We start from the raw sequence: 27405 nt of genomic DNA, 5'->3' as shown, positions 1-27405 counted from the left end.
CCTGACCTGTTCCATCCAATGCTCAGTCACATGTGCACTGAGTGTAATCGGCCCTTGTTGGCAAAGTCAGAGCAGGAATGGCTTCCAGTCATATCAGAGGGATGCCCTCCTGCGTGCACAATGGATACGCCCTCTGCTTGGTTTGCTATGTGATTTAAGTTGGAAGAGGCACATCTATGAAAACTCTGAAAGCAAACCAAATGGAGCCGCTTGCCACTTCCTGCTTCTGCTGATGCTGAAGAAGTCAGCGGAAAGACCTGGCAGCCTTCGTGTGAGGGGGAGGTTTCAAGGGCTATTTGCCGGGGAGATGTTGAAAGTAGGAGGGTCTCCCACATCAGGGCAAAGCCACACTGTAGAAACTAAGTCTCATACATCTTTATGTGATAGGGAATGTGATAGGGACTGCATCTAAAAACCTTCAAGGTTGTATTGAAGACTTATCAGAGAGCTGTTGTTTATGCTGTTGTTGCTCTGGATCCTGTCCCTGGTTCGGGCCTACATATAGCGAAGAACTTAGATGCACTCAGGGAATACAAACAAGCGTTCTTGAAAACATTCCCTTAACTGAACCCACCTCCCAATCAAAAGAAGCCAGGTGGGACGCACAGGGAAAAGCAGAGGAAGGGAATCTTTGGTTGGCTCTTCTTGGTTTCATCGTGGTACTGGGGTGTGTGTTTCTGGATGCTGCGCCCTCCTCAGGTGCTGCAAGCAGGTTGAAAGACAAGTGGAGGATGAAGAGATAACTCAAGTCAGTCAAGCACTTGCCTTGGAAGCGTGGGGACCTCAGTTCAAGTTACAGAATCCATTATTTAAAAAAAAAATGAAATGAAAAATTTTAAAAAATGGCACCCGAGGAAAAAGAAACAACATCTGAGGTGGTCCTCTACTCTCCACATGTACATAGAGATATGGGTGCACACTGCACATGAACACACACACACACACACACACACACACACACAGAGAGAGAGAGAGAGAGAGAGAGAGAGAGAGAGAGAGAGAGAGAAATCTCACAAAGGTACAGGGTTTCTAACATCTGATGTAACTTACCATAATCTGGAACTTCTGACCCAGAAAGGGATGAACTGTGTGCAGAATAGACCACACACCAAGCCAGGTGTATCTCTTACCCCACTCCCTCTACATAGGAACAGCTGTGGCAGGTCCTCTTAGGAAAGCCCCCTAACTCAAAAAGTGCCCACTTGGCACACAATCTATTTCATTAAATTTAGTTCTTATGGGCAAGCATTTGCATCATGACAGCTTGACCCTCCCTGGAGATTATATGGCTTTGTTATTCCATGCCATTCTTGCGGAAACAGCGAGAACTGAAAAAGACTGCATGTAAAAGATGAGACATTGACTCAGTTTATGACATAAGTGACCAGGATGCCTGGGTTCATCTCCCAGCCCTGCCTGCCACCTACTGGCTGGAAACCTTCAGCAGGTTTCATTGACCTTCAGATCTCCATGTAATCACGGATAAAATGGACCCAACCCGGAGTTCCAGCACAGCTGCCATTGTGGGGAGTAAACGAGTTGTCTCATATTAGTTATGTTGACACAAAGCACTGAAAAATAATTTATGAAGGAAGAATATGTTTATTTCTCCTTCACCTATTCGAAATATATAGTACCTGATACAGTGGCATTATAGCATCTAGGCGAGGCAACCTTGGGCATTGCAAGGCATTCGGCCCTGAAACTATCCGCGCTGTTGGGTTTGTTTCTAGAAAAGTTCGTCACAGATAGAATGGACCGGTGACTCTCGAGCTCTGCTCTGGGGCAGGGGCAGGGACGGCCTTGATTTGGCTTTGTCCTTATTGTAGATCTCCAGGAACTCCTGCACGTCTTCGGTGGACCCCATGATAACTGGTGCCTTCTGGTGGATCTCAGTGGGGACGATGTCTAATATGTCTTCATTCCCCGTCGTGGCAAGTCCACCGGCCTTCTCCATGACGTAAGCGATGGGATTGCACTCGTACAGCAGCCGCAGCTGGAAGACAAGACCAGAGGCCAAAGATCTTCAAGCCAGAAGGCAGTACCATCAGGGTTGGGGAGCTTGTTCTAATGTAAAGACCTGCCTAGGAGCTGGTGGGAGTTTCCATGATAACACCTCTCTCTCTCTCTCTCCTCTCTCTCTCTCTCTCTCTCTCTCTCTCTCTCTCTCTCTCTCTCTCTCTCTCTCTGCTTTTGAATTGGGAAAGTTCCCATATTTGGTTGAATAAAACCATTCATGGAGCCAGAGCCTAGCCGGCCACCTGAGGCAAACATGAGGCAGACCACCTGGATTTGGGACAGAGTGACATTTTGGCAGTACTAACAGTTCCCAACTCTTTACAGCCAGAGACTAGACTTAATGAGTGATTCCGTGTGTGTTGGATGGAGCTCTGTCTGTTCTAAAAGCGTTTTTAAAATCCACAGTGGTGTCTGGCTGCGGACATCTGGAAGGCAGGCTGGCCCCTCCAAACAGTGGGCTATTGTCTCCAGCCCTGTGCGCTCCTCTTGAAAACCTCCTAATGCTCCGAGGTTGGGATTTTGTCTGCCATATATCTTGGTGTTTGCTTTTGAATATTAATTTCTTTTTATTGAGTACGTTTTCAAGCATTTGGTCGATGGAGCAGACGGACTGTGCCGGTGCTTCCTGAGTCTGCTTCCATATGGGAATGAGAGCTTAAAAGCCTGAAAAGGGCGGGGAGAGGGGGACGGGGTGGGGATCTCCACATTTCTACCGAAGAAAAGGAAAGTAAGTCACTTTCCTTTTATGATAGAGAGGAGGCCGGCCATACACTTCTGGGCTGGGCTGTGACTTTCAATGAAGCGTTCACACCATGCACGAGCCCGAGCAGATCTGTCAGACCTGCAACCTCAGTTCCTGACATCTTGAGGGCACTGTTCCTCCTGCTTCTTCTTTCATACAAAGAAAGATGTGCGGGGGGATGTAGCTCAGTTGCTAAGAGTGCCTGTCTCGCCCTGAATTTGATCCCTAGGACTGTGTAAAACCTAGCGTGGTGGTTCACACCACCCAGCCCTCAGGAGGTAGAAGCAGGAGGATCAGGAGTTCAAACACCCTTGGCTACATAGAAAATTCCAAACCACTCTGGGCCACAGACAACTGGAGAGGGAGAGGGAGAGGGAGAGGGAGAGGGAGAGGGGGAGGGGGAGGGGAGGGGAGGGGGAGAGGGAGAGGGAGAGGGGGAGGGGAGGGGGAGAGGGAGAGGGAGAGGGAGAGGGAGAGGGGGAGGGAGAGGGAGAGGGAGAGGGAGAGAAACAGACATAGACAGGAGGGGGGTAGCAAAGAGGACAGAATATCCGAAAAGGAAGCATTTTTGTCACCTTGTGTGAAGAAGCAAAGGATCTCCGCCTAGCCAGCATTAGAAGGCACAATAGCCTTGTTAATTGCTGGGAACTGGGCCATAACGTGGCCAGTGTAGTCAGTAGAAAAATCCACCTGGAAGCTTTGGGTTTTCCCCACAGCTTTGTCCCCTCATCAGACAACATTACTTTCCAAGTAGCAAGTGCCAAGCTCATTAGCTACATCTATTTTAGGCCTTTTGGGAGCTGTCAAGGCACACCCCTCTCTGCAACACATATTTGACTTTCTGTCTTGGTAATGAGACAGGACTATTTCATTTCCCTCTATGAATGGAACTTGTTCTAGCCAAGCCAAACCCGTGCCCCTGGAAGCTCTGAGCACGTTTAGTCCCCTGCTGGATCTCCATTAATTCTCTTTTGCCATCGCCTTTGGCAGGGCCCTCATGGGACATTAGTTGATATAATCTGGGCTTGTCTCACATCTAGAGACTGTCACAGACCTCTTAGCAACCACTGGAGTGTTCATCAGCTCCATGACCTTTTTTCCTAATGAAATCATCCTCCCAGGCTGGAAACGAAATCCACCCTCTCTCTCACTTCCTTGGGGGATGATCATACCTTTCCAGATGGATTTTTCTTGTTGGCAGGGTATAAGAAGATCCCTCCATACACCAGAGTGCGGTGAACATCAGCCACCATGGACCCCACATACCGGGCACCATAGGGAGCTGAATTATCCTACAAGGGTAACAAGAGCAAAATCTTAGGGCTGTGGAAGATAAAAAGGCAAACTCCTCCTGTCCTGATGCTTACTCTGTACCACAGCCACTCACCAAGGATCTTACAAGTGCTCACTTCGAGCTGGGATAAGACATGAAATGACAATCCCATTCCAGAGAAGGAGAGAGATTATGGGGACAACGCCTACTGAATATCTCCCAGCAGGTCACATTCTAGCAGTAGCTTCCAAGGAGAGTGTGGTTGGTTCCGGCTATGGGGTTGGAACAGGCCATATGAAAATTTTAACTTGAAGGTTGACAAGGACTTTTGTCAAGCTAAAGAACTGGGCAGGTGAAAAGCTGTATGTTCTGTGGGAGAAGACTCTTGTGTAACAAGCCAGGACTTAACAGCAGAGAGGTAAGGGCTGCTGCCACAGGGCCTGCTGGCATGCACTTGTGCGGGGATTGGGCTTGTGAAAGAAGAGAATCCTATACTAGAGAGGAAGCCTGGGGCTAGACCCTGAATGCCATGTTAGCATGTGAAATGCATCCTCAGTACAGAGCATCAATGGTAAGACAGAATCAGACACCCCTGTAGAGCTCCTGGACAATCAGCCAATTTTTGTCTTCATATTACTTAATTAGTAACCTCTGTAGTGAGATACCAATGTAGACATTGCCCACCAAATGTCTGTCCATCCGTCTGTCTGTCTCTCTCTGTGTGTCTGTCTCTCTGTGTCTGTGTGCATGTGTGCGTGTGTGTGTGCGCGCGCGCGCGTGTGTTTGGTGGTGTGCATGCAGTTGTGTATGCATGTTTGTATGTGCAGGGGATTATGGGAATGTAAATGCATGTGGAAGCAAGAGATTGATGTCTGGTATCTTTCTTCATCGTTCTCCACTTTAGATATTGAGACGGGCTTTTTCCACACAAATCCAAAGCTTGGTGATTTGGTGTTCCTAGCTTACTGCTCACTCAGGAGATCCCATCTCTCCCTCCCCACACTGGTATTGGCAGGCCTCCTGAAAACTAGATCTGGGGGACAAATCTCTTGCCCCCATGACTGTGAAGCACACAGTTTACCCATTGAGCTGTCCTTCCTGCCTGACACTGACCATCTTGATACAACAAACAGAAATCCACCAAAAGGCATAGGCCCAAAGGTACAAACATCACATAGTGAGTGCTTGGGTGCCAGGGGCCCCCAAAATGGGAATGTTTTATTGTTGTAAAGGAAGTCATCTGGTTGATGATATTGTCCAGATTTTGATACGCTGGGGGACAAAAGCGAAATCATACTCGGGTTTTAATATCTCTGAGGAAGCTTTCAGCCTCAGCTTCTAAGGCTCGATGGTTCCCACCTCTCTGTCTCTCATCACCATGATAAAATTCACATCAGCAGATTTTCTCATAAAGAGGGAGTCCCAGGTGAAGTTCAGACCCTTCCCAATGGCATTCCTTTTGCTCTCAAGGACTCTCCTCCCAGGACCGAACACCATACCAGTCCCACCTGCTGTCTCACTCACCGGAGGGAACTTTTTCCTCTGGATATACTCATTGATGGCAGGGTCAAAGTCCTTAGCATAGCCCTCATTAATGCTGTAGATGTTACCTTTCTTCTTGATCTTCACATCCCTGTCCACCAAAATGAATTCTCCAATGGACTTTGAAACAAGGGAGAAAGGTAGACAGATGACCAGCAAGCTCCCCTCAGCATGAACAAAACATGGGACATGACCACACCTTATCCCAGGGCATAGTGACTGCAGCCAAAGGCTCCCGTGGTGAGAAGAAGAACGGAGAGAGTCAGAGAGTGCCAATGTCCACAGGGTAATACAGGATTTAACAGTGCAAATGATTTCCACAAGGCCAGACACTGGGGAGCACAACTCTTATCCCAATACCAGAGAGGTTGAGGCAAGAGGATTAGGGGTTTAGGGTCAACCTGGACTACTTTTTGAGACCCTGCCTCCAACATCATAGATGGGGGAGGGACTCATGAGGTCCCACCCCTCCATGAAGGACAATTGTCAGTTAATGTTCCTACGGTCATTTTCTTCATTGTCATGGTCATTGATAAGTTGCCCATTTCCCAATAAACAGCCCTTGCCCATGCCCTGTGCCCATACAAGCAATCCTATTTAAGTGCTCTCTCTCTCTCTCTCTCTCTCTCTCTCTCTCTCTCTCACACACACACACACACACACACACACAAAACGTGACATGAAAGTAGGAGAGGACTGGCTAGCAAGGGAGAGAGAGAATCTAGGGGATGAAACTGATCGAAATCATTATATATGTGTATGAAGTTGTCAAAAAATGAAAATGGAAAACCCACTAAGACACAGGAATGGAAGAAGTATGTGAAATAGAAAAGTGGGTTGGTGCTAAGGCTAGAGAGGGCTAGAGAAGAAGAGGAGGGGGAGGAAGGGGGGGAGGAGAGGGAGGAGGGGGAGGAGGGGGAGGAGGGGGAGGAGGGGGAGGAGGGGGAGGAGGGGGAGGAGGGGGAGGAGGAGGAAGAATTAACCAAGGTCACAGAGTGCATCACTGCAAGTGAGTCTTCACATTTTTACTTTTGTGCCTTCTGGTTTCTATTTCTAAAAATTTGGGCCACGAACTTACAGGAATACTTCTGTATAGTCAGGAAGACAAAATAAATATCTCTACCTAAAACATCTGAAAAAGGAAACCATCTCACAGCAAGCAACCGGAACTACCAGCAGAGCTCGGGCCCCCGTGCTCCCCAGGCAGCCATCTTGGTACCCAGCCTGAGTACCCAGAAGGTGAAGGAGAGTCTCCCACATAGAGAGACAGGAGCTATAAAAGCTCAACGAAAGCCGAAGCCTGCTAGAAACCCACTTGTAGCCACAGGTGGGTCTCAGCCTAGCAGTCCTGGCAGGGGAGACACGAGGAAAGGGAGAGGCACTTAGCCGTCTCCCCGGAGTAGTCTTGCCTCCATCAGGCCAAAGAGAGCGAGCAAAAGGGTGCAAATCGAAACTATCCCTGGCAATCAGCAAGGGAGCATTCCAGCGGCTGCACTGATCCAGCAAAAACATCTGTGTCTGGGGAGGGAGAAACCCAGCCATTCACAAGCCCGGATGCAGTCGGCAGTCAAGAGACTGAATTTTCCCCCAAATGTCTGTCTATTCAAAAGTGAGAGCGGGGGCACCGGGAGCTCATCCAGAGGACTGGACAAGCTGGACAGGTGACACTTTGGCAGTCATCACTGCTTTCAGAAGCTGTGCCCTTCTCTCAGATTAAAGTTCCATCTGGACCTGCCCTGCTTTCCCCTGGGGACTTATGCCGAGATTTTGATTCGTGTGGCCACCCCTCCTCTCCGGTATTAGTTGATTAATTAAATGTTCCTGCCCCCAGGAAGGTGAAAGTGCAGTTTTGTTAAGCATGCACAGATCAAAGGTAGAGATCATGCTCTGATTTACAGCACTTTGCCACACCCCGAGCAAATCTCTCCCAGGCCTCTCACAGAGGACGCCATGCTGTGCTTTGTACCTTGTGTGCGTGGTTTTTGTTGTTTTTGGTTGTGTTTTGTTTTGTTTGGGATGGGGTGGGGTGGGGGGAGAAAGAGGAGAGAGCTGAAGAGATGGTTCGGCACTTCCTGCTCTTCCAGAGGACTTGGGGTCAGTTCTCCGGGCCCAGGTTAGGTGGCACGCGCGCGCGCGCGCGCGCGCACACACACACACACACACACACACACACACACACACACCAACCAGGTCCAAGCTCAAAGCTACTAGCTAAGTACTCGGTCTAAGGGATGTCTCACCGGGTCCAGCATGAAGCAGTTGACGCCACAATTCATGGCCAGGACCAACATGGTGGCGCTGCCATAGAGTGCATAGCCTGCTGCCACCAGGTTCCTGCCTGGCTGCAGAGCATCTTTCTCCGAAGGCTCATTAGCAGATGTCTAAAGCAAAAGAGAAAACAAAGGCACGTTTCCACTTTGCTTCGTGGGGTCCTTTTTCTTTTTCCAGTCCAGCCGTCTAATGCAATGGTTCTCAACCTTCCTAATGCTACCACCCGTTAAACGTGAACCGCCCCCCCCCCAGCCATGAAATTATTTCCGTTGCTGTTTCATAGCTTTTTCTACAGTACTAAATCGTAATATAAATACCCTATATGCAACCTCTAAGGGGGTTGAGACCTATATAGGTTGAGAACCATTTGCTTCCTTGAAAGCCACTGATGTCCCAGGTGTTGCTTTTCTCCACACACCAGCAGCTCTCTGATTGCAGTGGGCTTCCTGAAGGGCCCTGGCTTCCGGCATCGGGATCTTTCTTTCCATCTTAACATCTTTCTAATTTGATTTTCCCTCGTGTCTCTGTTACCGCTTCCAAAAGCAACGCCCATTATCACCAGCCCCACGAATGTAACCTGATTACAGGCCCCAGCACCTTTCGCCTACCTTTTCTATCTTTATTTAAACAGATTAGCACAAGGGCTGCTGGGCTGAGCGTCTCATGAGAAAATCGATTCTGTGAGCTGTTGTCAGTTGAAGTATACGCTCACTGAGCAGTGTGGTCAGTTACTCCCATGGCAAAGAGATTCTCAGAAACATAGTTTGTAGCATCTCTCTGGCGTTGTCAGAGGACAAGCTAGGTGCTGGGGACAGGGCATTATAAAGCTGGTCTCACAGAACCCGAGAGGGAACGGAGGTTACCAGAGGCTTGGGGGGAGGGGGGCGGGCAGGGGAAGAAAAGAAAATTTGTTTTCCTTTTTTCTTTTTTCTTTTTTTCTTTTGTGGTTTGGATGGTTGGTTTCCCTGGGGCTTTTCTCTCACAAGGGCAGACAACCATTCCCTTTACGGTTCCATTCTCGGTTATGGGAACCAAATACTTTTTAAGGATATTGCCAGTTACTAGAGCAAGACTAAACTAAGAGAGGTGGGTCGTCCCAAGTGAGAAGACTTGTTTGGCTTTGTTCTCGGTATCCTATGAAAAGAGCTCAGGGGTGGGGGAAGCTTTCGGCTTAAAGAAGAAAACAGTGGGACTGGTTGGGCTGGTTTGGGGAGGTTGTCACAATATCTGCCCTGTCTTTTGTGAAAGAGAGATAGCTGAGAGTGCGCAATGGCCTCTCGGTCCACCAGCATTCTACCACTGTATCTCAGCAGCTCTGTGGACCTTTCTTGCACAGTACATGCAAGGTCATAAGATTTTGCTGCACATCTGTTCAAGCCACACAGCTTTATGCTCTATGCTTATTTTTTGGTCAAAGCCAGGGGCTGTGTGCATTTCACCTTAGTTCACTTTACCTTTCTGTAAATGCCAAAGATGGTTCCGATGGACGCGAGGCAGTCGATGTTGGATGAGCCATCGAGGGGATCAAAACAGACAACATATTTGCCCTGGACAAAGAAAACAGAAGGCAAGCACGGTGCGTAGGTATTGAGTGGACTTAAAGGACAAGGCGGGGAAAGTGGTCTTATCTATTTATATTCTGTTTGGGAGTATGCGAAGATGGATGGACAGATGACAGACAGACAGGGAGATAACGTATCATTTAGAACAGAAAGTAGGGAGTGATAGAAAACAGATAATTAAATCATTGTTTCCTATGCCACTGATATAACTGAATCATATTTGGTTTGAGAGTGTCCTGGCAGCTCCAAAGGAAAAAAAAAGCAAAACAGAATTAGTCATTTGTTTCTCTTACTTCTAAGGCCTCAAGGCGCTGGAAGCCATTCTTAGTACTTAGGCTTGTAAGAAGACATCGTTGTCACTCATGTGTGGTAGAAGCTACTTGTAGAGAGACTATTACAAGCCTCACCAGTCAATAGAGAAGCCAATGGCCAATGAACTGAGGCAGGAAACAGGAGGTGGGACACTGGCAGGAAGAGGGGATTTTAGGAAATAGTAAGAAGTAAAAGAGAGCTGAGGGGAGAGACGAAGGAGGCAAGACAGGAGGAGGACTGAGGAGACGGACATAAACCAGCAGGTAGATGAGTTCAGAGAGACGCTGAGGGGGACGCTGAAGAGATGAGAAGCAAAAAGTGGGCCAGGACTGAAGGATAGTTAACCCAACCAAGTTGTAGACATAAAATAGTTTAAACGGTTAAATAAGTTATCAGCTAGCCAGGAAGGAGCTAAAGCTTATAGCCTGGGTATTTGTTAATAAATATTTAATCTCAGAGTTGTCATCCCGGAGCAGAAATTGAAAGAGAAAAAAAACGATTATTAAATTATTACAAATGGCGTCTCACTTTCAGCACTATTTGTAAACGTATTCTATCCATTGTTCCTTCACAGACTCTGAGGTTAGTTATTATTAAATGCCTTGGCCATAAGCTTTGGTTCATTCCCTGATGAGCTCATGACTTATTTAACCCATTTAAACTATTCGATATCTACCACGTGGTTAATTACCCAGTCCACTTATTCCTTCTCATCTCCCTAGGTTCATTTATCTGCTGGTCTATGTCTCCTGGGTCTGTCTCCTGTCTCATCTCTCTTGGCTCTCCCTGTGTCTCTCTTTTATCTCTTACTATTCCCCGGAATCCTCTCTTCCTGCCAGTGTCCCCCCTCCTATTTCCCGCCTCAGCTCATTGGCCATCGGCTTTTTTGCTGACTCTCTCTACAGATATTCTACACTGTCGTGCACAGATTTCTCAACAAAATCCCTGCCATGACTCCTGGAGGAAGTAGGAAGTGGCCCTCTGCTATGGTGTCAGCCCAGCATCTGTGGCACCCGGGCTGACCAGCTTCAGCTCACGAGAGCTCATTGAACAGGCTCTTCCAAGCTCTGTCAGGGACACTACAGTGACAGCGTGCTTGCAGGCCAAGACCGAACATTTCCCAGTGATGAGCCAGTTTACCAGCTCATCACTGGGAAATTCCCATCTCCGACTCGGCGTCTTTAGATGTGGAGGGGTGTTCAGTGTGCTGCCAGAGTCAGGGGACTCTCCCATTGCCTGTTCTTAACAAAGCATTTCTACAGGTGCAGGAAACTGTAGACTGGAAAATGAGACAGCAGCCACCATGATGGCATATCACCAGGGGTGGAGGGGATGGGGGAGAGGGGCAGTGCTGGAGAATTGACCAACACTTCGGAGAAGATGGGGGACTTCTGTGGCATGTAGTCATGCTTTACAAGGGCTGTAGAGCAGGTCACTTTAGGCTGGCTTCTTGCCTCTCACTAAGGTCAAGACGAGCTGGGCATTTAGATTTTCTTTCCCAGTTCTACTCTTCCATGCCCTCAGTTCACCTGGATGAGGAAAGACGGTAAGTAGGACTAGCTACTGTTGGAATAGAAGCCGAATAAACCTACCCTGTAGCATGCCACTCTCAAATTCCCCCAGGAGTGCGGTGTTGAACACATCCCGAGCAGTTGCTCCATCTTCCCCCAATGGTTTATCATTGAGTCCTACAATATGCTGGTGTGGAGCTAGAGGCTGGGATGTACAGATTATTGCTTGTTCTCTGCCCTCACAAAGCAATCTGAGCACCAGAGAATCCCAGTACCTGAGCCAGGGATGGAAAAAAAAAAAAAAATGGAGGCAGCTCAGCTTGGCGGTGGGTCTAACACGAAGGCTGGAGATTGGTCATGATGAACCAGGCTTTTACGATCCCTAAACACGGCAGTGACGCAGACACACCCTGGAGAAATGGGGAGGGCAGGATCAATGGAGCCTCTGGGACCACGTTCAGAGGAGAGGTTTGGGATGGGATGGTGGGAAGACAGAACAGAAAGGGAGCTTGGTAATGGTAGCTTAGAAAAGTGAATGAGATCTTCCACAGTGCCGAGGAGGAAAATGGCCACATGCAAGCCTTCAGGGGTGTAAACACAGACCCACCCTCTTCTCGGGCTCTATTATGATGGCGTGTGTATCTTCTTCCGACACAAGGACACAGGTAGCATAGGACGACTTCAGCATATTGATCACCAGGTCATTGGAAAGTATGTCCAGCTTCTTCACTTGATCCCCAGTCACATTGGTTGAGCCAGCGATGCCATAGCTAGAGGGAAGAAAAACCACAGAAGATGAGCCCCATGAGGACAGCTTTTCTCCCTCTAGATTAAAGTTGCCGCCATCAAGGCCACTGCTAAATCAGAAGGGGAACGGTACTGACAGGAGAAGATGGAGCCTAAAGATGCCAATGACAGCCTCGCCTCGCCTCGCCTCGCCTCACCCCCACCACGTGCAAACCTCAGCTCTGTGAATCTCTGGTCTCTGAGTCTCCCTCTCTTCCCGGTGTGCACAGAAGGAATGGCATCTTGCGAGTGAGGCTGCCATTAGAAAACACACACACACACACACACACACACACACACACACACACACACACGGGGGGGGGGGACGGACTCAGCGCAGCCCTTGGCACCTCAGGAATACAGATGGGAGATCTGATTCTGAGGAGCCTTAAGAGTTGGGGCAGGCAAAGGTTTTGGGGCACTGCAGACAGGCACCTTCCTGCAGTTTGTCACAACTGTGTGGAGAACCTGAACCGGTATTGAGCTTCCAGTGAGAGAGACGAGAGACGAGAGACGGAAGCTACAAACACCAGCTTTGATAAGAACCCTTTTGTGGTGGATGACAATAGAGTGCCTGGGAAAAGGAGCCCTGGCTGGTGAGGCAAGAAGCCAGCACGAGGGGGAGGGGCCAGCTTTCCATCTCCCACTGGGCCCCACCTCTTAAAGGTACCACCACTGCTAGACACAACCGGCATACTGAGGGCTAGGCTCCTGGCACATGATCCCTTGAAACTTACACTGCAGCAAGGTGAGTTTGTGGGGAGTCTTCTTAAATACTACAAATAACTTTCTGGGAACCTACTGTGCTAGGGCAGCATTGCTGAACAGGGCAGACCAGACCCCTGGCCCCAGGGAGCTTAATATTGCTGTGAGAAAAGACAAATCAGAAAATGGCTGTTTCCAAATGAGTGCGATGGTGAGAGAGCAGCTATGGATGTCAGGTAGCAGGTGGGTAATTAATTTAGATGGTCAGAAAGGCACTCAATGCTGGACTTCCAAGTGCATGAAATTTAGAGTGGTTGGTTGGTTGGTTGGTTGGTTGGTTGGTTGGTTGGTTTTTGTGTTTGAAAGAGAAGATACCCCAAATCCCTGAAGAAGCCTGAATTCACCAATCAGCAATGACTACAAAGCAAAGTTACATAATCAATTCAGGAGAGATAGTCCGTTTTTCCAGAAAGGGGCTGTGTGCTGTATAAACATCCGTAGAAATAGCTTTTTAAAACTTTTGACGTCTTTCTCCCGTGATGACCAGATCCTGAGATGTGGTAAAGACAGTGGCCACTCAGCTCATTTTTCTGAGCATTCAGCTTCAATGTGTGGGCAGACCGTAAATAACGGGAGCCCTGGGACTGTCACCCTGCCCTGGGCTATGAGAGGTTACAGTGGTGTCAGCAGAGGTGGCTTCATCGGTCAAGCTCATACTCCACACTTGCTCCAGGATCTTAGAGGGCTTGACCCTGGGGTCACAGAGAAGCCAGTGTACAGGAAGTCAAGAGTCACAGAGACATGCTGCCTGTTCATGAAAAGACTCTTTCAGCCCAATTAACACTCAACAGGGTCTGTGCCGCCAAGGTACCAGTGTCACCCAACACCTCCAGGACTCCCATTCACCTTAGTGCAGTGGCCACTAGACGACACTGCTCCTCCATCAGAGCTCTTTTTCATCTCCAGTGAGGGTCTGCCTCTTTCAGAAACCTCTAAACTCATAGGTGCACTGTACAACTTCTGTAGGACATGACGTGTGAAGGCTTGCTCAGGGAAGCCCAGGTGCTTAGATACCCCATAAGAAAACACAGTGACATGTCTTGAAGCTAGACACTGGGCTCAGGAGTGAACATTTTCAGTTGCCAGCCAATAACACTACCTTGGTAACGGGAGCAATGTGTGGGTCACAGGTGACCTAAGTTTTGCCTCAGGGCCCAGTGCCTGAGTGAGTCAGGTCTCTGTTCCTTTCTACTGTGCACATCTTTACTCGAGCCAGTGATGTGAGGTCAGAGTAAAGCAGTCCTGGTCACACTCTAAGAGCCACAGAAAGGCTGCTGTGGAGGAACAACTGGCCAGTGAAAGGCCAGAAATCAAGGCTTTTGTTGGTTTGACAGAGGAAAAAAAATAATCCCTTAAAAGTACTCTCAAGGGGGGTTGGAGAGAGGGCTCAGCAGTTAAGAGCACTGACTGTTCTTCCAGAGGTCCCGAGTTCAATTCCTGGATGATTCACAACCATTTGTAATGGGATGTGTGTCTAAAGACAGTGACAGAGTTCTCACATACACTAAATAAATAGATGATTCTAAAACAAAAATACTCTCAAGGGGCAGCAAGACGGCTCAGCAGAAAAAGGTAGCTTTTGCCAACACTGACAACCTGAGGAAAGAATTGACTTCTGTGAGTTGTTCTGTCTTCTACACCCATGCCAGACACGTGTGTGAACACACGCAAACACACACTAATGAGCCCTCAAGGAAGTAAAGAACTGAAGAGCACACTATATCAGCTACTCGTTAGTCGTTGTAACCAAACTCCTGCAAGAAATAGATTAAGAAGAAAGTCCAGCCTATGACTGCTTGGTACCATGTGCCATAGCCAGGACAGAACATCCTGGCAGCAGAAACGTGTGACTTTGCACTACAGGTCAAGAGAAAAGGGAGCAGAAGAGCACCAGGTCTTAGCTGGATTTGTTTCTGTCCACCTAGGCCCTGGGCCACAGGACGGTGCCATCCTCTTGAGTTAACCTTTCTGAAATGCCCTCCCCCAAACGCTCAGAAACAAACCTCACCAATCACCTACGTTTCTAGATCCAGTCAGGCTGACAATGAAAATCATCCCTCATTCAGATGTGGGAAAAGTGGGGCAGGAGAGGGCTGAAAGTGAGAATGGAAATCAGTGGGAGGCATCTCTGGGACTATTTGGAGGCCTGGGACCGAGGAGCTAATTGGGGAGGAGAGATAGCTGAAATTTCTACCAGAGGGGATGCAGACTGAAATGGCCACCTCCTGTAGCCAGGCAGGACTTCTGGAGGAGGGAGAGGGACAGCAATCCACCCGTAAAACCTTCAACCCAAAATTTGTCTTGCCTACAAGGGATAAAGATGGAGCAAAGGTTAAGGAAACAGTTGACCAATGACTGCCTCAACTTGAGACCCAATCCATATGAGAGAGTACGTGGGGTCTCTATTAATGACACTATTAATGATAATCCGCTATGCTTGCCGACAGGAGCCTAGCATAACTGCCTTCTGAGAGTCTTCATTTGACAGCTGATGGAAACAGATACAGAGACCCACAGCCAACCATCAGATGGAGCTCAGGGAGTCTTGTAGAAGAGTCGGGGATAGAAATGAGCAAGTCAGAGGGGACAAGGACACCACAAGAAGACCCACAGAGTCAACCAACCTGGGCCAATGGGGGCTCACAGACTGAACCACCAACCAAGGAACAGGACATAGCTCCCCTACACATTTGTAGCAAATGTGCAACTTGGTGTTCATGTGGGACCCCTAACAAGTAGAGTGGGGGCTGTCTTGATCTCTGTTCCCTCCACTGGATCCCCTTTCCTCTACCTGGACTGCATAGTTGGGCCTCAGTGGGAGAGGATGTGTCTAGTTCTACTAGAACTGGATGTTCCAGGATGGAGTGGTACCAAAGGGGGTCTCCCACTTCTTAGGAGGGGAGGGAGCAATAGGGGAAGGAACCTGTAAGGGTGGGATTGGGAGGAGAAGAGGGAGGGAGGCCGTGATGGGGATGTAAAAGTAAAAAGAATTATTGGGAAAAGAAAAAAGTTATTCATCACACAGGTGGGGTGTATCTTCTCAACACAATTCCAGATCTGCACCCACACTTCCTCCCCCAGAAACCATCAGCCTCTGCGGGGGATTGGTCTTCCTTCCTCAAGCCTTGAGGGATAGAGTAGCAGGGGTCTCCACAAAACATGTGGCTCTTGGAGCCTGTTTGACCCACTGAACCAGGGCTTAGAGAAAGAATTGGCTGTGACCTCTCAAGCATCAGGCAGACTTCAGGAGGACTTGGGAGTGGGACAGAGGGCCATCCCCTCCCAATTCTGCAGGGAGCTTCCACACCAGCATCTGTGAACAGGGACGGGATGTCACCAGCTGCCCTCGGTGGGATGAAGCCCCTTACACACCACCTGGCTCACTTTGGTTCTCTGGGACCAGAACAAGGTGGAAAAAAAATGAAGTTTTCCTGACCAGAGAAGCTTTTCCTGAGGCGAGCTGGGCCCTGCTACCAGTGAGAGACACCTGAGCCCAGAGAATGAAGACAGCAAGGGCCTCAGCCAGGCAGATGTGTCTCCGCCCAGCCCCTTCTGCAGCCCCATCCCCAACCCCAGAGTCAATACCAGCTGCTTCCATGAGCCATGACTCCCTCCAGCTGCAGGGGAAGCTTATCCTAATGGCAGCTACTTCAGAAAACAAAGGCAACATCTCAAGCTGCTCCCCAGCTCTCTTTTGTTGAGTCTCATAGGAGAAATGTCAAAACACAGTGGATATGAAAGAGGCAATCGCTTGAAGCCTCCCTGGGAAGTAGTAGACAGAATGCAAAAGGGTAGGGGTGCCTGCCCAGGCTTGAGCACCACTGGCTACTAATGTGGGCAAATAGAATGCCATTGCCCAACCCAGTCACAGCCAACCTGCCACATACCAGGACCCAGAACACTCAACCCTGAACCAGGGGTGTCAAGCTCATTAAATCTGCATTTGGATATGTGTGGATTGTAGCTGTATTCAAAGGTTTCTAACAAGGCCTGGGCCTGTGCTCAGTTTTAGAGCGCTTTAGCAAGCAGAAGGCTCTGAGTGCAAGCCCTAGTGCATTTGCATACAGCCCAGTCAGAATTAGGACTCTCTCGAGACTAGGAAAGATAACGATCACCAACATAACACAACATTTCTATTTTGAAATCTGTGTCTGGTCTTGAATGGCTGGGCCAGCCTAAGAACTACTCTGTCCATGCAGGTCTCTTCCTGGGGAGGTGGCAGTCTGCTTTGTTTCTGGCGAGATGGGATGCTAGAACCGGGGCTTCGTTCGTGGTTGCAAGGTAAATGCTGAGGGAATCCATTAAAGGAACCGACCTTATGCAGAAGGGGCACATCTGAGAATTTACAGTTCTGGAGACTGGATGACAGAGCGTTCCCTTCAGCTCATATCCCTAACTCTACCAGCAAAAGCAATGTGCAGCACAGGAGGTGACATTCAAAGCCACAGGCTGGAACTCTAGACAACCAAGATTGCAAACCCAGTTCCACTACTTGCTTGGCAGTCCTGCGTAAGTCACTTCACGCCTCTGGTATCTTGTCCTTCAACTATAACACGGGGATACAGACATCAGCTTCACGGTACATGGGAGGGTGGGCAATTAGTTGATAGGGGCCAAAGGCTCTAAATAATACCCCTGTCTAGACAGACATTTAAGAACTATTATCGTCCCACTCATCTCTGGTTCCGTCAACATTAGCACATTCGTGCTAAGAAGCAGGCGAGGTCCTAGAAAAAAGTCAGCGTCACAAAGACCTAGGTTCAGCTTCTCTATGTTCCTTCTACCAAGTGTGTGATCGCCGTCAATTTGTCTAAAACTCCCTGGCTAAGCTCATCCTTGTAAGCTCAGCCAGAAACAGGGAGCTTGACACACCTGGTCTACAGATGTGTCCCTTTGCTCATCTGACTCCCTAAAAATGACAGCCAAGGTTGTGCTTAACACATCCCCAGAGCAGCCACTAAGCAAGTGTCTGTTGCTGGGTGGGTGAGAGACCCATTCTAAACCACGCTGGCAGACAACTTCTAAGAGGCCAGCCGACATAGGACTGTCATCACAAGTGAATGGCATGAGGAAGAAAACAGCTCCTATGAGGTCCTGCGACACTTCATTATGGCTCTGTTGCAATTATCTGGCCTTCAGCTCAAGCAGTTACAGTGAGGAAAGTGTGTTGTCAAGAGCCTTAGACCAGGGCCTGCTCTTAGGCCTCTGGAAACAAGCATTCTCTTCCCGGAGTCCATGGACTAAAATCAGCATTAAGAAATGCTTCATAGAGCTGGAGAGATGGCTTAGTGGTTAAGAGCACTGACAGCTCTTCCAGAGGTCCTGAGTTCAAATCCCAGCAACCACACGGTGGCTCACAACCATCTGTAATGAGATCTGATGCCTCTTCTAGTGTGTCTGAAGACAGCTACAGTGTACTTATATATAATAAGTAGATGAATCTTTAAAAAAAATGCTTTGTAAATCTCAACTCTTGCTTTTACTGTCAAACTCCACATTTTACTCAAGTTTTTAAAGATATAAACTACTTTAATTAATTAGTAGAAAATCAAATTCCTTAGCGCGTGGGTTAATTTGCTCAATATATTTAAATCTTTGAAAGCTTGGGTCAAGTATTAGTATTTTATGCAAGGTTCTCGAATGATTTCTATCGTGGCAGGAGCCAGAAGAACGGAGGCCTTGAACAGCTTTGATATTTAAAAATTTTTTTTTTATTTTTGAGAATCTCATACATGTGTCCAACAAAATACAAACATATCTACAGTTGTCTCCATATCCCCCAAAATGATCCTTCTGACTTCATGTCATTATTATTACTATTATTATCATTATTATTATTAATCATTATTACTTCTACTACTACGACTACTATTACTATCTTCTAATTCAGTTAGTGCTGTACTCACATGTACACAGATGTGGGGCCATCCCCCAGATCATGGGAATTTTACAGTCCCACATTCTCCAAATAGAATAAGTCTCTCTCCCCTAGCAGATATCCACTGCCCACAGCTCCTCAGTGAGGGGCTGGGCAACAGATCTAGGCTGCAATTTTGCTTGGTCCTGTGCTGGGTCTTCTGGAGGGAACCACAGGTGCTGCTGGTTCATTATTTCTATAACCAAGTCATGTCCAGACCCTAGCTCTTCACAGCGTTCCTCCCCATCTTGGGGCTCTTACCTTCTGCCTGCCTTCTCTTCCGGAATTTTCCCTGACCCTTGGAGGTAAGAGAATACAGATGCTTTGTTTGTGGCTGAGCACTCTCGGCAGTTTACCCGGTTCTGTGTCTCTCCACAATTGCTACATAGAGAAGCTTCTTAGCTGAGAGCAGCCCAGGTCATCAGAGCTGGGAGTTGGGTTGGGGATTGCCTAGGCTCGCTCTGTATTCCAGAGTGACCTTGAATTTCTCAGCCTCCATGCTAAACAAGCACCTTACCACTGAGCTGCAACCTTAGCTTCCTTGAACAGCAGGACTAAAACCAGGACTGCTGGTTGGACAAGCCCTATATAACACTCTAGACTTTCTGACCGGCAGGCTATTTCCCTCCTTCTGGTGTCTATACCAGAGCTGTAAGCATCTTTGGCAGCACACAAGTTGCCCACACTGGTTTTCAGAACACCTAACCAAGGGCAAAGGGAGGATGATTATGGTTTAAACTTTATCACTGAGGTCCTAGGTGAACCTACCTCCACCCTGTTATTCATTGATCCTGTGGCAAATGACCAACCATTCACCCAGTGGGGAAAATCCTGGGGTTATTTGAAAAATACGTGGAAGAGGTGTCAGTCAAGCTCTTTCCAAGATCACAACCCCAACCCTGGCTTTTGTTCGTGCAGGTTGGCGATGGACAGATGTCAGGGTATGGGACCAGCTCTGATCCTGCCCCAGAATGAGAGTTACTGCACGCTGGTATTGTATGGTGCAGATAAGCCAAGAAACAACATGGGAATCTGCTGTTCTTCTCTGCAGTTTCGTGCCATAAATTCTGCCAGTGTGCACACAAGCATAAGCTCACATCAGTTGATGTGCAGTCCCAAACTGCTGTTTTTCCTTATTCCCCTGTCAAACGAGGGAGAAGACCATGTCTTGAAAAGAAAAGAAAAGAAAAGAAAAGGAAAGGAAAGAAAAGAAAAGAAAAAGAAAAAGAAAAAGAAAATGTTTCTGGGAAACTGGAAAGAGAGCTCAATTGGTAACGTGTTTGACACATGAGCAAAGTGTCTGAACTCAGTTCCTAGAACCCATTTTAAAAAGCAGAGCATGATTGCACACAGTTGTGATCTCAGTGCTGGGGAGGCAGAGTCAGGCAGATCCCAGGAGCTCACTGGGCAGCTTGCCTCACCTAACCAGTAAGTAAACCCCAGGACAATGAGAAACGCCGTCTCAATAAACAAGGCAGACAGCCTTGGGGAAACAACAACAAAGGTTTGGCCCTGACCTCCATACACGCATGCGCGCACGTACGCACGCACGTACGCACGCACGCACTTTTCCAGATGTTGTAACCTGAAATATATTCCAGCGGATATGCATGTGGTGGCTGCATATAGAATGCAAAGCGAAGCACAAACAGATTACAACAGAAATAAGTACGTTGCCAGAAACGCAATGACGACATCTGGATGTGATTAGGAAGCTCCTTCATCTCCACAACAGCTCTTAGGTTGAAGAGCAGCTGTCCCTATCTTACCATAGGGGAAACTGAGGCCCTCAGATGCTTCACCATCCATCCACCCATGTCACCACCTAAATTAAATGGCAGCTCCAGGAATTTAAGCCTAGCTCCTTGTCTTTGAGAAGGTCTCTTCGGTTCTGCATCTCCCTGCTTTTCTAAACCTAGTCCTAAAGATGCCAAGGGGCCTTGATGCCCCTAGACTATGACTGTTTATTTCTACGATAGCCTAGCCAAGGCTTCCAAAGTGCTACATCCCCTTATTGCTCCCAAGCCTTTAGAAGTCAACATTTCCTTGATTCCGTTCTCAGTTTTGTATTTCCTTGGTTTGGGGTGGCATGATTCTAGTCTCATTTGTTAGATAGAGCCATCTCTTTGAGAGCAACCCTCATAGCCTTTCAGATCCAATCTATACCTTACCTTTGCCATACCCCTGCTCTCTCTGCTACAAAAGCTTTGCTCAATTCATCTTTTTCACCCATTTTCCATGTCTTCTCCAATTCCACACTCCTAGCCTTCCCTTCCCCAGAACTTGACCTGGGCTGAGATGCCGCTTCAAGATATCATATTATATACTTATACTATTATATTATTACATCAATCATATACCATATATCATACATCATACAATGTCACATCATATGGAGCAGTGGAAACGACTACAGCGGCAACATTGTGGTTGACCCAGGTAGAGGAGCAGCGTGACCCATAATTACACCTCTGCTGATTTCCCTGTGCGACATCAGGGAGGAGACCAGTCTTGGCGGGGTTCTTGCAGATCTTCAACCATCCCATCCCTCTGGGTGAATGCTCTTCTAAGGCCAACTGGCAGCCTTAATAAGCTCTTTACAGGCACACTGGCTCTCCATCCAACACATCAAAGCCTGAATGAGCCTAATTGAAAGGCCCGACTTGAGATCTCATCTGGCTGCTAGTTGTCCGACTGCGGTATCACCCTGCGAATAGTCAGATGCTTCCTGTCTCACAAGAACCCAACTTCTTTCCTTAGTTACTCACATAGCCAGCCAGCATCAACACCTGTTCTACCACTGTACTAGCCATAGTAGTGAGGACTTAAAAGCCCCAAAGTGGCAGAAGGGTTCCATTACTAATAAGGCATCTGCTCAGGGAAACACCATGCAGCAGGTTAAAAGAAAGTGGTAGGTTGTCACATCCTGGTGGCACAGAATGGTCATTATGTAGCTGGAGAAAAACAAGATAAGTATAGTCCTGTTTTGTTTGCATAAAAAAGCATCTGAAAAAATAACCAAGAAAAATTAACAGTGGGTAGCCAGGAATTTGACATGGCGGGGGGGGGGGCTTGTTCTCCTTCTTATCTTTGAAATGTCTTGGTGTTTTTGTCAGTGGGTGCAACTCCTCAAGAACAGTGAGGGAGTCACACCTCTAACATACCTGTTCCTAGCTCTCTCTAGCAAGGCCCAGTCCTGCTTGGCATCTAAAAGTAAACGTCACCAGGTATTCTATGCTTAAGAATTATCTCAGCCAAGCCACACAGTAGAACCAGAGGTTTTCCAGTAATAAATGCATACCTAGATAACACAGGACATGCTGTTGGAGGAGCATTTAAAAATCCATTTCAGAGGATGATAGGTTCAAGTTAGCAACAAACCTCACATATCAGTTCTTCGTTGTTCATAGGGAATATTTAAAAAATATGATAAATATTAAGAAAGTATACAGATAATGTGAAAACCCAGGTTCCGTCCAGTTGTGTGAAAACCAGTTAGGTCCCAAACATGTGCTCAGGCCAGAACAAAGTTTAAAAAAAAAAAGTGTTGTGTAGTTTATAAAATGAAGGTGTTCTGAGACTCCATGTTTCTTCATTTGCTCCTACCTACAGTACAAACTGCAGATCAGAGCATTAAAATCACCCACCATGCTAGGTGTAGTGCTTCATGCCTTTAATCCTCACTCAGGAGGCAGAGGCAAGCAGATCTCTGTGTGCTCAAGGCCAGCGTGGTCTACCTATAGTGAGTTCCAGAACAGTAGGATCTACATAGTGAGATCCTGTCTCAAAACAAAATAATAAAATTCATCATCATCATCGTCATCATCAGCATAACCTACCACAAGGGAACTTATTGGAAAGGCCCTTATTGCCCCCTAAGGAGGGTCTGCATAACAAAGTCCCCAAATGGTTCAGGGGAAGGAGATTGGATCCTCGGCTTTATAAAAAAGCAGTCTACTACTTCTGCTCTGTCTTTGAGCTCTTCATTAACTGGGCAAGATCTGCTCCTATCATTAATGCAAATAAGGAGAGGCTTTGATGCTCAGGGGGTGATCTACAGCCGGCTCCAGAAAGAGGGAGCGCCCGCTGTATAGACAGCTTACATCGCTGGGCATCAACTTCCTCCCAGACTGACAAGTGATGTGATACTCTCAATGGGACTAGTCTAGGTTAAGGATGATACCGGATTAGAAACTGAGTTTAGGACTGCAATTCCAAAAGAGAGTAACAGCGGTTAAAAGAGAAATGGGGTGAAAGGTGCCGGTGCTAGCACTTTCTCTCTGAGGCCCAGGTGAGCAGCTGGTAAGTCACTCACTTTTACCGTGAAGCTGGGAGGAGCGAAAAGGAGAGTTGAAACCAGAAGAGATGGGACAGTTGTGCACCAGGAGAAAGGGGAATGAGGGCTGGTGCGCAGCAGAGCAGGAAACCGGAATCTTAGGTGTCAGATGGGCACACTGGCTACCAGCAGGGGTCCAGAGAAGCAGACCCCAGGTGCTCTAATGAACAAGATGCAGCAGCCAGAGGCCTAACTCACAGCTGAGCGATGCCGGCCTGGCGCACCGCTGACGAGATGGCTTTGATCGCGGTGCAGAGCGAATTCAGCAGCTGGGTCATCTCGCCCGTGCCCCCAGCCTTCCTGCCCTCCTCCAGGACGAAGCGGGTCAGGGTGCTGATATCCGTTTCGAAGGGCGCATGGTCCACCATTGCTGGGGTCTGGCACAGGTACTGTCTGTAGGTGCTGGCTAAAGGTGCAGGCAGGTGAGTCCCCCAGGTGATAGTCACAGCAGGAGGACTGAACGCTATACAGTGTCTGCAGAAGCTCAGTGAACTTGAGTCCTGGGGGAGCCTATAATCTCCAGGTCTCCGCCCCCTGTCCCAGGAAACACCCCCTTTGCGCCCTTCCTCCACCAACTGCCTTTCTGCCCGCGGGCCAAGGTCCTCCTAGCCTCTCCCTCCCTCCATTCCATGCACCCTCCCCTAGATGACATAGCTACTTCCTCCTCAGTTGCCCCACTGCCCACCTTGCCTCTGGCCTACCTCTATGATGATCTCCTTCAATACCCCCCCAATCCCCGCTATAATCTGCCAGAGAGAATGGCGTGATGGACTCCCCCTCTTATACCCCACCCCCACCGCCCCTATCCCCCACCCCTCCACCCCCTACCCCCCACCCCCGCCACATCCCACCCAGCCACCTGCTTAAAATTCCGAGCAAATTCAGGGAGGTTGAGTGACTACTAGTTCAGGGAAAGCAGCACTTGAGCCCTTGGTGGCCTGGTTTCAGTCCCTACCCACTGCTCTCCCATTACCTCCCTGCACCATCAGTCTCATCTGACCCACCTCCTGAGAAATGGATTCTCCCATCCCCATCCACTCTGAATCCTCCTTAATGGTTGCCTCCTCCGAGTTCCTAAAGTTGGAGAACTGTTGAGAACCTTAGTTTCCAACAAGTGTGTGTTCCGCCGAGAAAACTATTGCGGGCACACACACACACACACAAAGCTGTTCTCTGAGATCAGGCAGTTCCACAGCCAGCATTCTTACCTGTTCCTGTTCTAGCTGTCACAAGTCAGAGGCTGATTTGTAGAACAATTACTGAGTCCTTACTGTGCTTGCCAGAGCACCTGCTTTCTTTGAGCCCAGAGCTCAAAGAGGACAAATTCCTGCCCTCCTTGAGTGTAGAGTTTAACAGACAGATAACAAAAAGAAACAAAAACAAACCACGGATCGGTTTCCTGTTTCCACGTTGGCAGAGGGGAACACGAAAACAGAAAGGTAAACAGAGAATGCTGGGAAGAATAAATTGAGGGTGGGTAGGTGGGGGCATCAGGGAAAGGTTCACTGGGAAAGTAATATTTGAGCAAAAAACTGAAGGATGCCCCGGCAGGAGTCAAAGAGGACCTGTCTGTGTAACTGGTTAGCCAGCCAGGCTACTGCAATCAGCTAGCACTGAGCTTATCAGAGAACGTCTCTCAAAATCAGGTTTGTCGGTGCCCAAGGAACAGCACCCAAGGTTGTCCTATGACATCACCTGTGTACCCTGCAGGCACACAGACACCAGGAAAGAAAAAAAACGAGAGAAGGGTAATATTATGACAGATCTCACAAACCGTACAAGGACACTTGTGGGTTCTAGTCATAGTGCTTAAAGAATTTCAAGCTGGAAAGTGATGACTTGCTTTATTCTATATGATGTAGGGGCAGACTGTCAAGAGCGGAAGCTGGGAGAGCTAGCAGCATGCCTTCCATCTAGCCTGTTTGTGTCCCCTGTCTGATTGCCCTCAAACTACTTGTCAATCTCAGTTATTCTTCATAGGGGGTGGGCCTGAAGCTTCCTGCCCTATCCTGCCCTGGGCCCACTGCTTCTTGGCACTTCCACTCAGGACCACCCTCTCTGGACACACCCTCTTGGCATGGCATGCCCTCCCCTACCATCCCCTTTTTCTCAAATTCCTCTTCTCTGCCTACCTGCCCCGCCCTGTACTCCAGTGACTCATTTTCTTAAGAAATTACCCTCTCATCCCCAAAGACAATATTGAACAGTCTGATGGTCACATCAGGGTGGGATGGAGGATGTTGAGCCATAATACAGTAGCAAGAATGAGCTCAACAAAGACCACAGAGATCCCTGAAGTTGAGATGACCCTTCTCAGCTGGCTTCACTGGGGGACGCGGGGGAGGTCAAGGTGCTACTACACACCAGGTTCATATGTCATCCTCTGTAGGTTGCGCTAGGTAGGGACCTGACACAGGAGGGGTGACAGTCTCTGCCTTCAAAGTTTCAGCACTATTTAACCCAGCAGTCTCAGAAGCTATAGAAGAAGTTGTTGTTCTCCTCGAGGAACTGGGTGGTATCTGCAGAACACACTGTCATCACCAACAGAGAGGCCTGGCTGTCTATATCCTGTGGCTGTCCTATGCTCTTCATACTCTCAGCTACTCTTTCCCCCATCAAATTACATGTCCAGCCACAGGCATTGCCATACAGCTCCAGGGACTCAATTTCTCCCTGATCACGGCTGGGTTCCTCTTCACATGTCAGCCTGAGCTCTACTTCTCCAACCTCTCCCAGGCTCCAGCTACTTCTCTCAAGGTTCTACATGCACCTCTCTCACACTCTCTAGGACTATGAGCTGCTGGTCTTGGACAACTCTCCCAAGGTCCTGAACAGAGAATCATGGGTACTTCCTATTTATTTTAGTTTATGTACTGTGTGTGCACACGTATGTAAATACATGGGCCACGATGTGCATGTGGAACAGATCAGAAGACAACTTTGGGAGTCAGTTCTCTCCTATCACCTTGAAGCACCCAGGGATCAACTCAAGTTGTGAGGCTTTATGGTAGGTATCTTTGCACATTCAGCCATCTTGTTAGACCATGAGCACTTCACTAAACTGAAGACTTGCCAGTGGCCTTCTTCCACATAATGATTCTGAAAGCCTGGCTTAGAAAGCAAGAGGAAAATTTAGAGGAGGGGACAGAGAAATGTCGTTTGCTAGGCTCATACACATAGCCCCAGAGCCTTTCATCTCAGACCTTGTAACAACCTAAGTTTGCCCATAACACAGTGGAGGAATCTAAAGTTTAAACAGGTGACCCTGTGCTGAGTCCCGCTTGGCCATGTAAGGGTGGAACAGAGCCTGCCTGGGCCTCCACAAGTATTGATGGTTGCTGTGGGTTTAAGTCTTGTTTGTATAAGGATGTACATATATATCTCCATGTTCCTCCTTCGAGGAATGTCCTCTCTGCCAAGGTTAATAACTCCATGATAATCAGAGACAATGTGAGTCTAGGAGTTGAGGGCACATCTATGTCTCAGCAAAATGATAGAACACTGTGACCTTCAGGACAGACCTTAAGGCTGTGGGAAAGAACACTGAAAACATGAGTTTATATAATTCCTCAACTATGCAAAAATATAAGGATGCAATATGAACTGTACAAGCAGCTTCACAGATCTAAAAGAACAGAGGCAGCTGCAGAGTCAGCTTGTCAGAAAAATACTAAGGAAGGAGTAAATAGGTTTAGAAAGTGGTGATCAGAGAGCAAGATCCCACCCAGCTATGTTTCTTGTTTATGCTTACAAAGACAGGCAGATTCCTGAGTTCAAGGTCAGCCTGGGACAGAGCAAATTTAGGTCGAGGAATGGTCAGGTTGAACACTATCCCACCCAGCTAAGTTTACAGAGGCAGGCAGATCTCTGGATTCTTTTTGCAATGTTAAAAAAATAAAATGTGGGCTGGGGATTTAGCTCAGTGGTAGAGCGCTTACCTAGGAAGCGCAAGGCCCTGGGTTCGGTCCCCAGCTCCGAAAAAAAAAAAAAAAGAACCAAAAAAAAAAAAATGTGCTTGCTGTCCCTTTCCTAAGAGTCAAGGGGCTAAGGTCATGGAATGCTGAATCATGGGGTGGTCAAGAGAGAACCTGGAATAACTGCATTGATATGTAAATAAAAGTGTAGGCTTTTGGTCTGCATGAGATGAGGTAGCAGTTCTCTTTTAGAATTTTAGCAAGAACTGAGCTGTCTGGAAATCTCTAGAACATGAATGTTGCAGTTTCCTCTCCAACCCGAATCGGCCCGTACAAAGAAAACGCAACTCAATTAATATGAAAACAATCCAGCGTCTAGATTGGGCAGATCCACCCTACACTGTCCTATTCCTAGCTCTCAAATCCCTCATCCCTTGCACCTTTCGTCAAGTCTC

General features: G+C 48.0%; 1 protein-coding gene and 1 long non-coding RNA gene across 3 annotated transcripts; one reads left to right on the top strand and one right to left on the bottom strand.

Annotated features, from left to right (window-relative positions):
• Window positions 1–1582: 1582 nt before the first annotated feature.
• Window positions 1583–24637, bottom strand: Fbp1 (fructose-bisphosphatase 1). 2 transcript variants are annotated; one of them, XM_087589769.1, is made up of 7 exons: window positions 24245–24637; window positions 11840–12002; window positions 9302–9394; window positions 7817–7957; window positions 5559–5696; window positions 3934–4053; window positions 1583–1996 (listed from the first exon to the last, which is right to left on the bottom strand). In XM_087589769.1, exons 2-7 carry the CDS (start codon window positions 11918–11920, stop codon window positions 1730–1732), a joined length of 840 nt encoding a protein of 279 aa, XP_087445895.1. In that variant the 5' UTR covers window positions 11921–12002; window positions 24245–24637; the 3' UTR covers window positions 1583–1729. The 2 variants fall into 2 exon arrangements, with proteins under 2 accessions (XP_087445895.1, NP_036690.2); NM_012558.3 differs by lacking the exon at window positions 24245–24637 and adding an exon at window positions 23235–23620.
• On the top strand, window positions 3963–7406 carry LOC147999928 (uncharacterized). The gene is made up of 2 exons (XR_015641385.1): window positions 3963–4452; window positions 6657–7406. It is a non-coding gene; the product is annotated as an uncharacterized LOC147999928 (long non-coding RNA).
• Window positions 24638–27405: the final 2768 nt, after the last annotated feature.

Source organism: Rattus norvegicus, chromosome 17, assembly GCF_021556685.1.
Source record: "Rattus norvegicus strain SHRSP/BbbUtx chromosome 17, alternate assembly SHRSP_T2T, whole genome shotgun sequence".
In the NCBI taxonomy this organism is placed as follows: Eukaryota; Metazoa; Chordata; class Mammalia; order Rodentia; family Muridae; genus Rattus; species Rattus norvegicus.
Note: the sequence above shows the minus strand (reverse complement) of the source record. Positions and strands in the feature narration are given on the sequence as shown.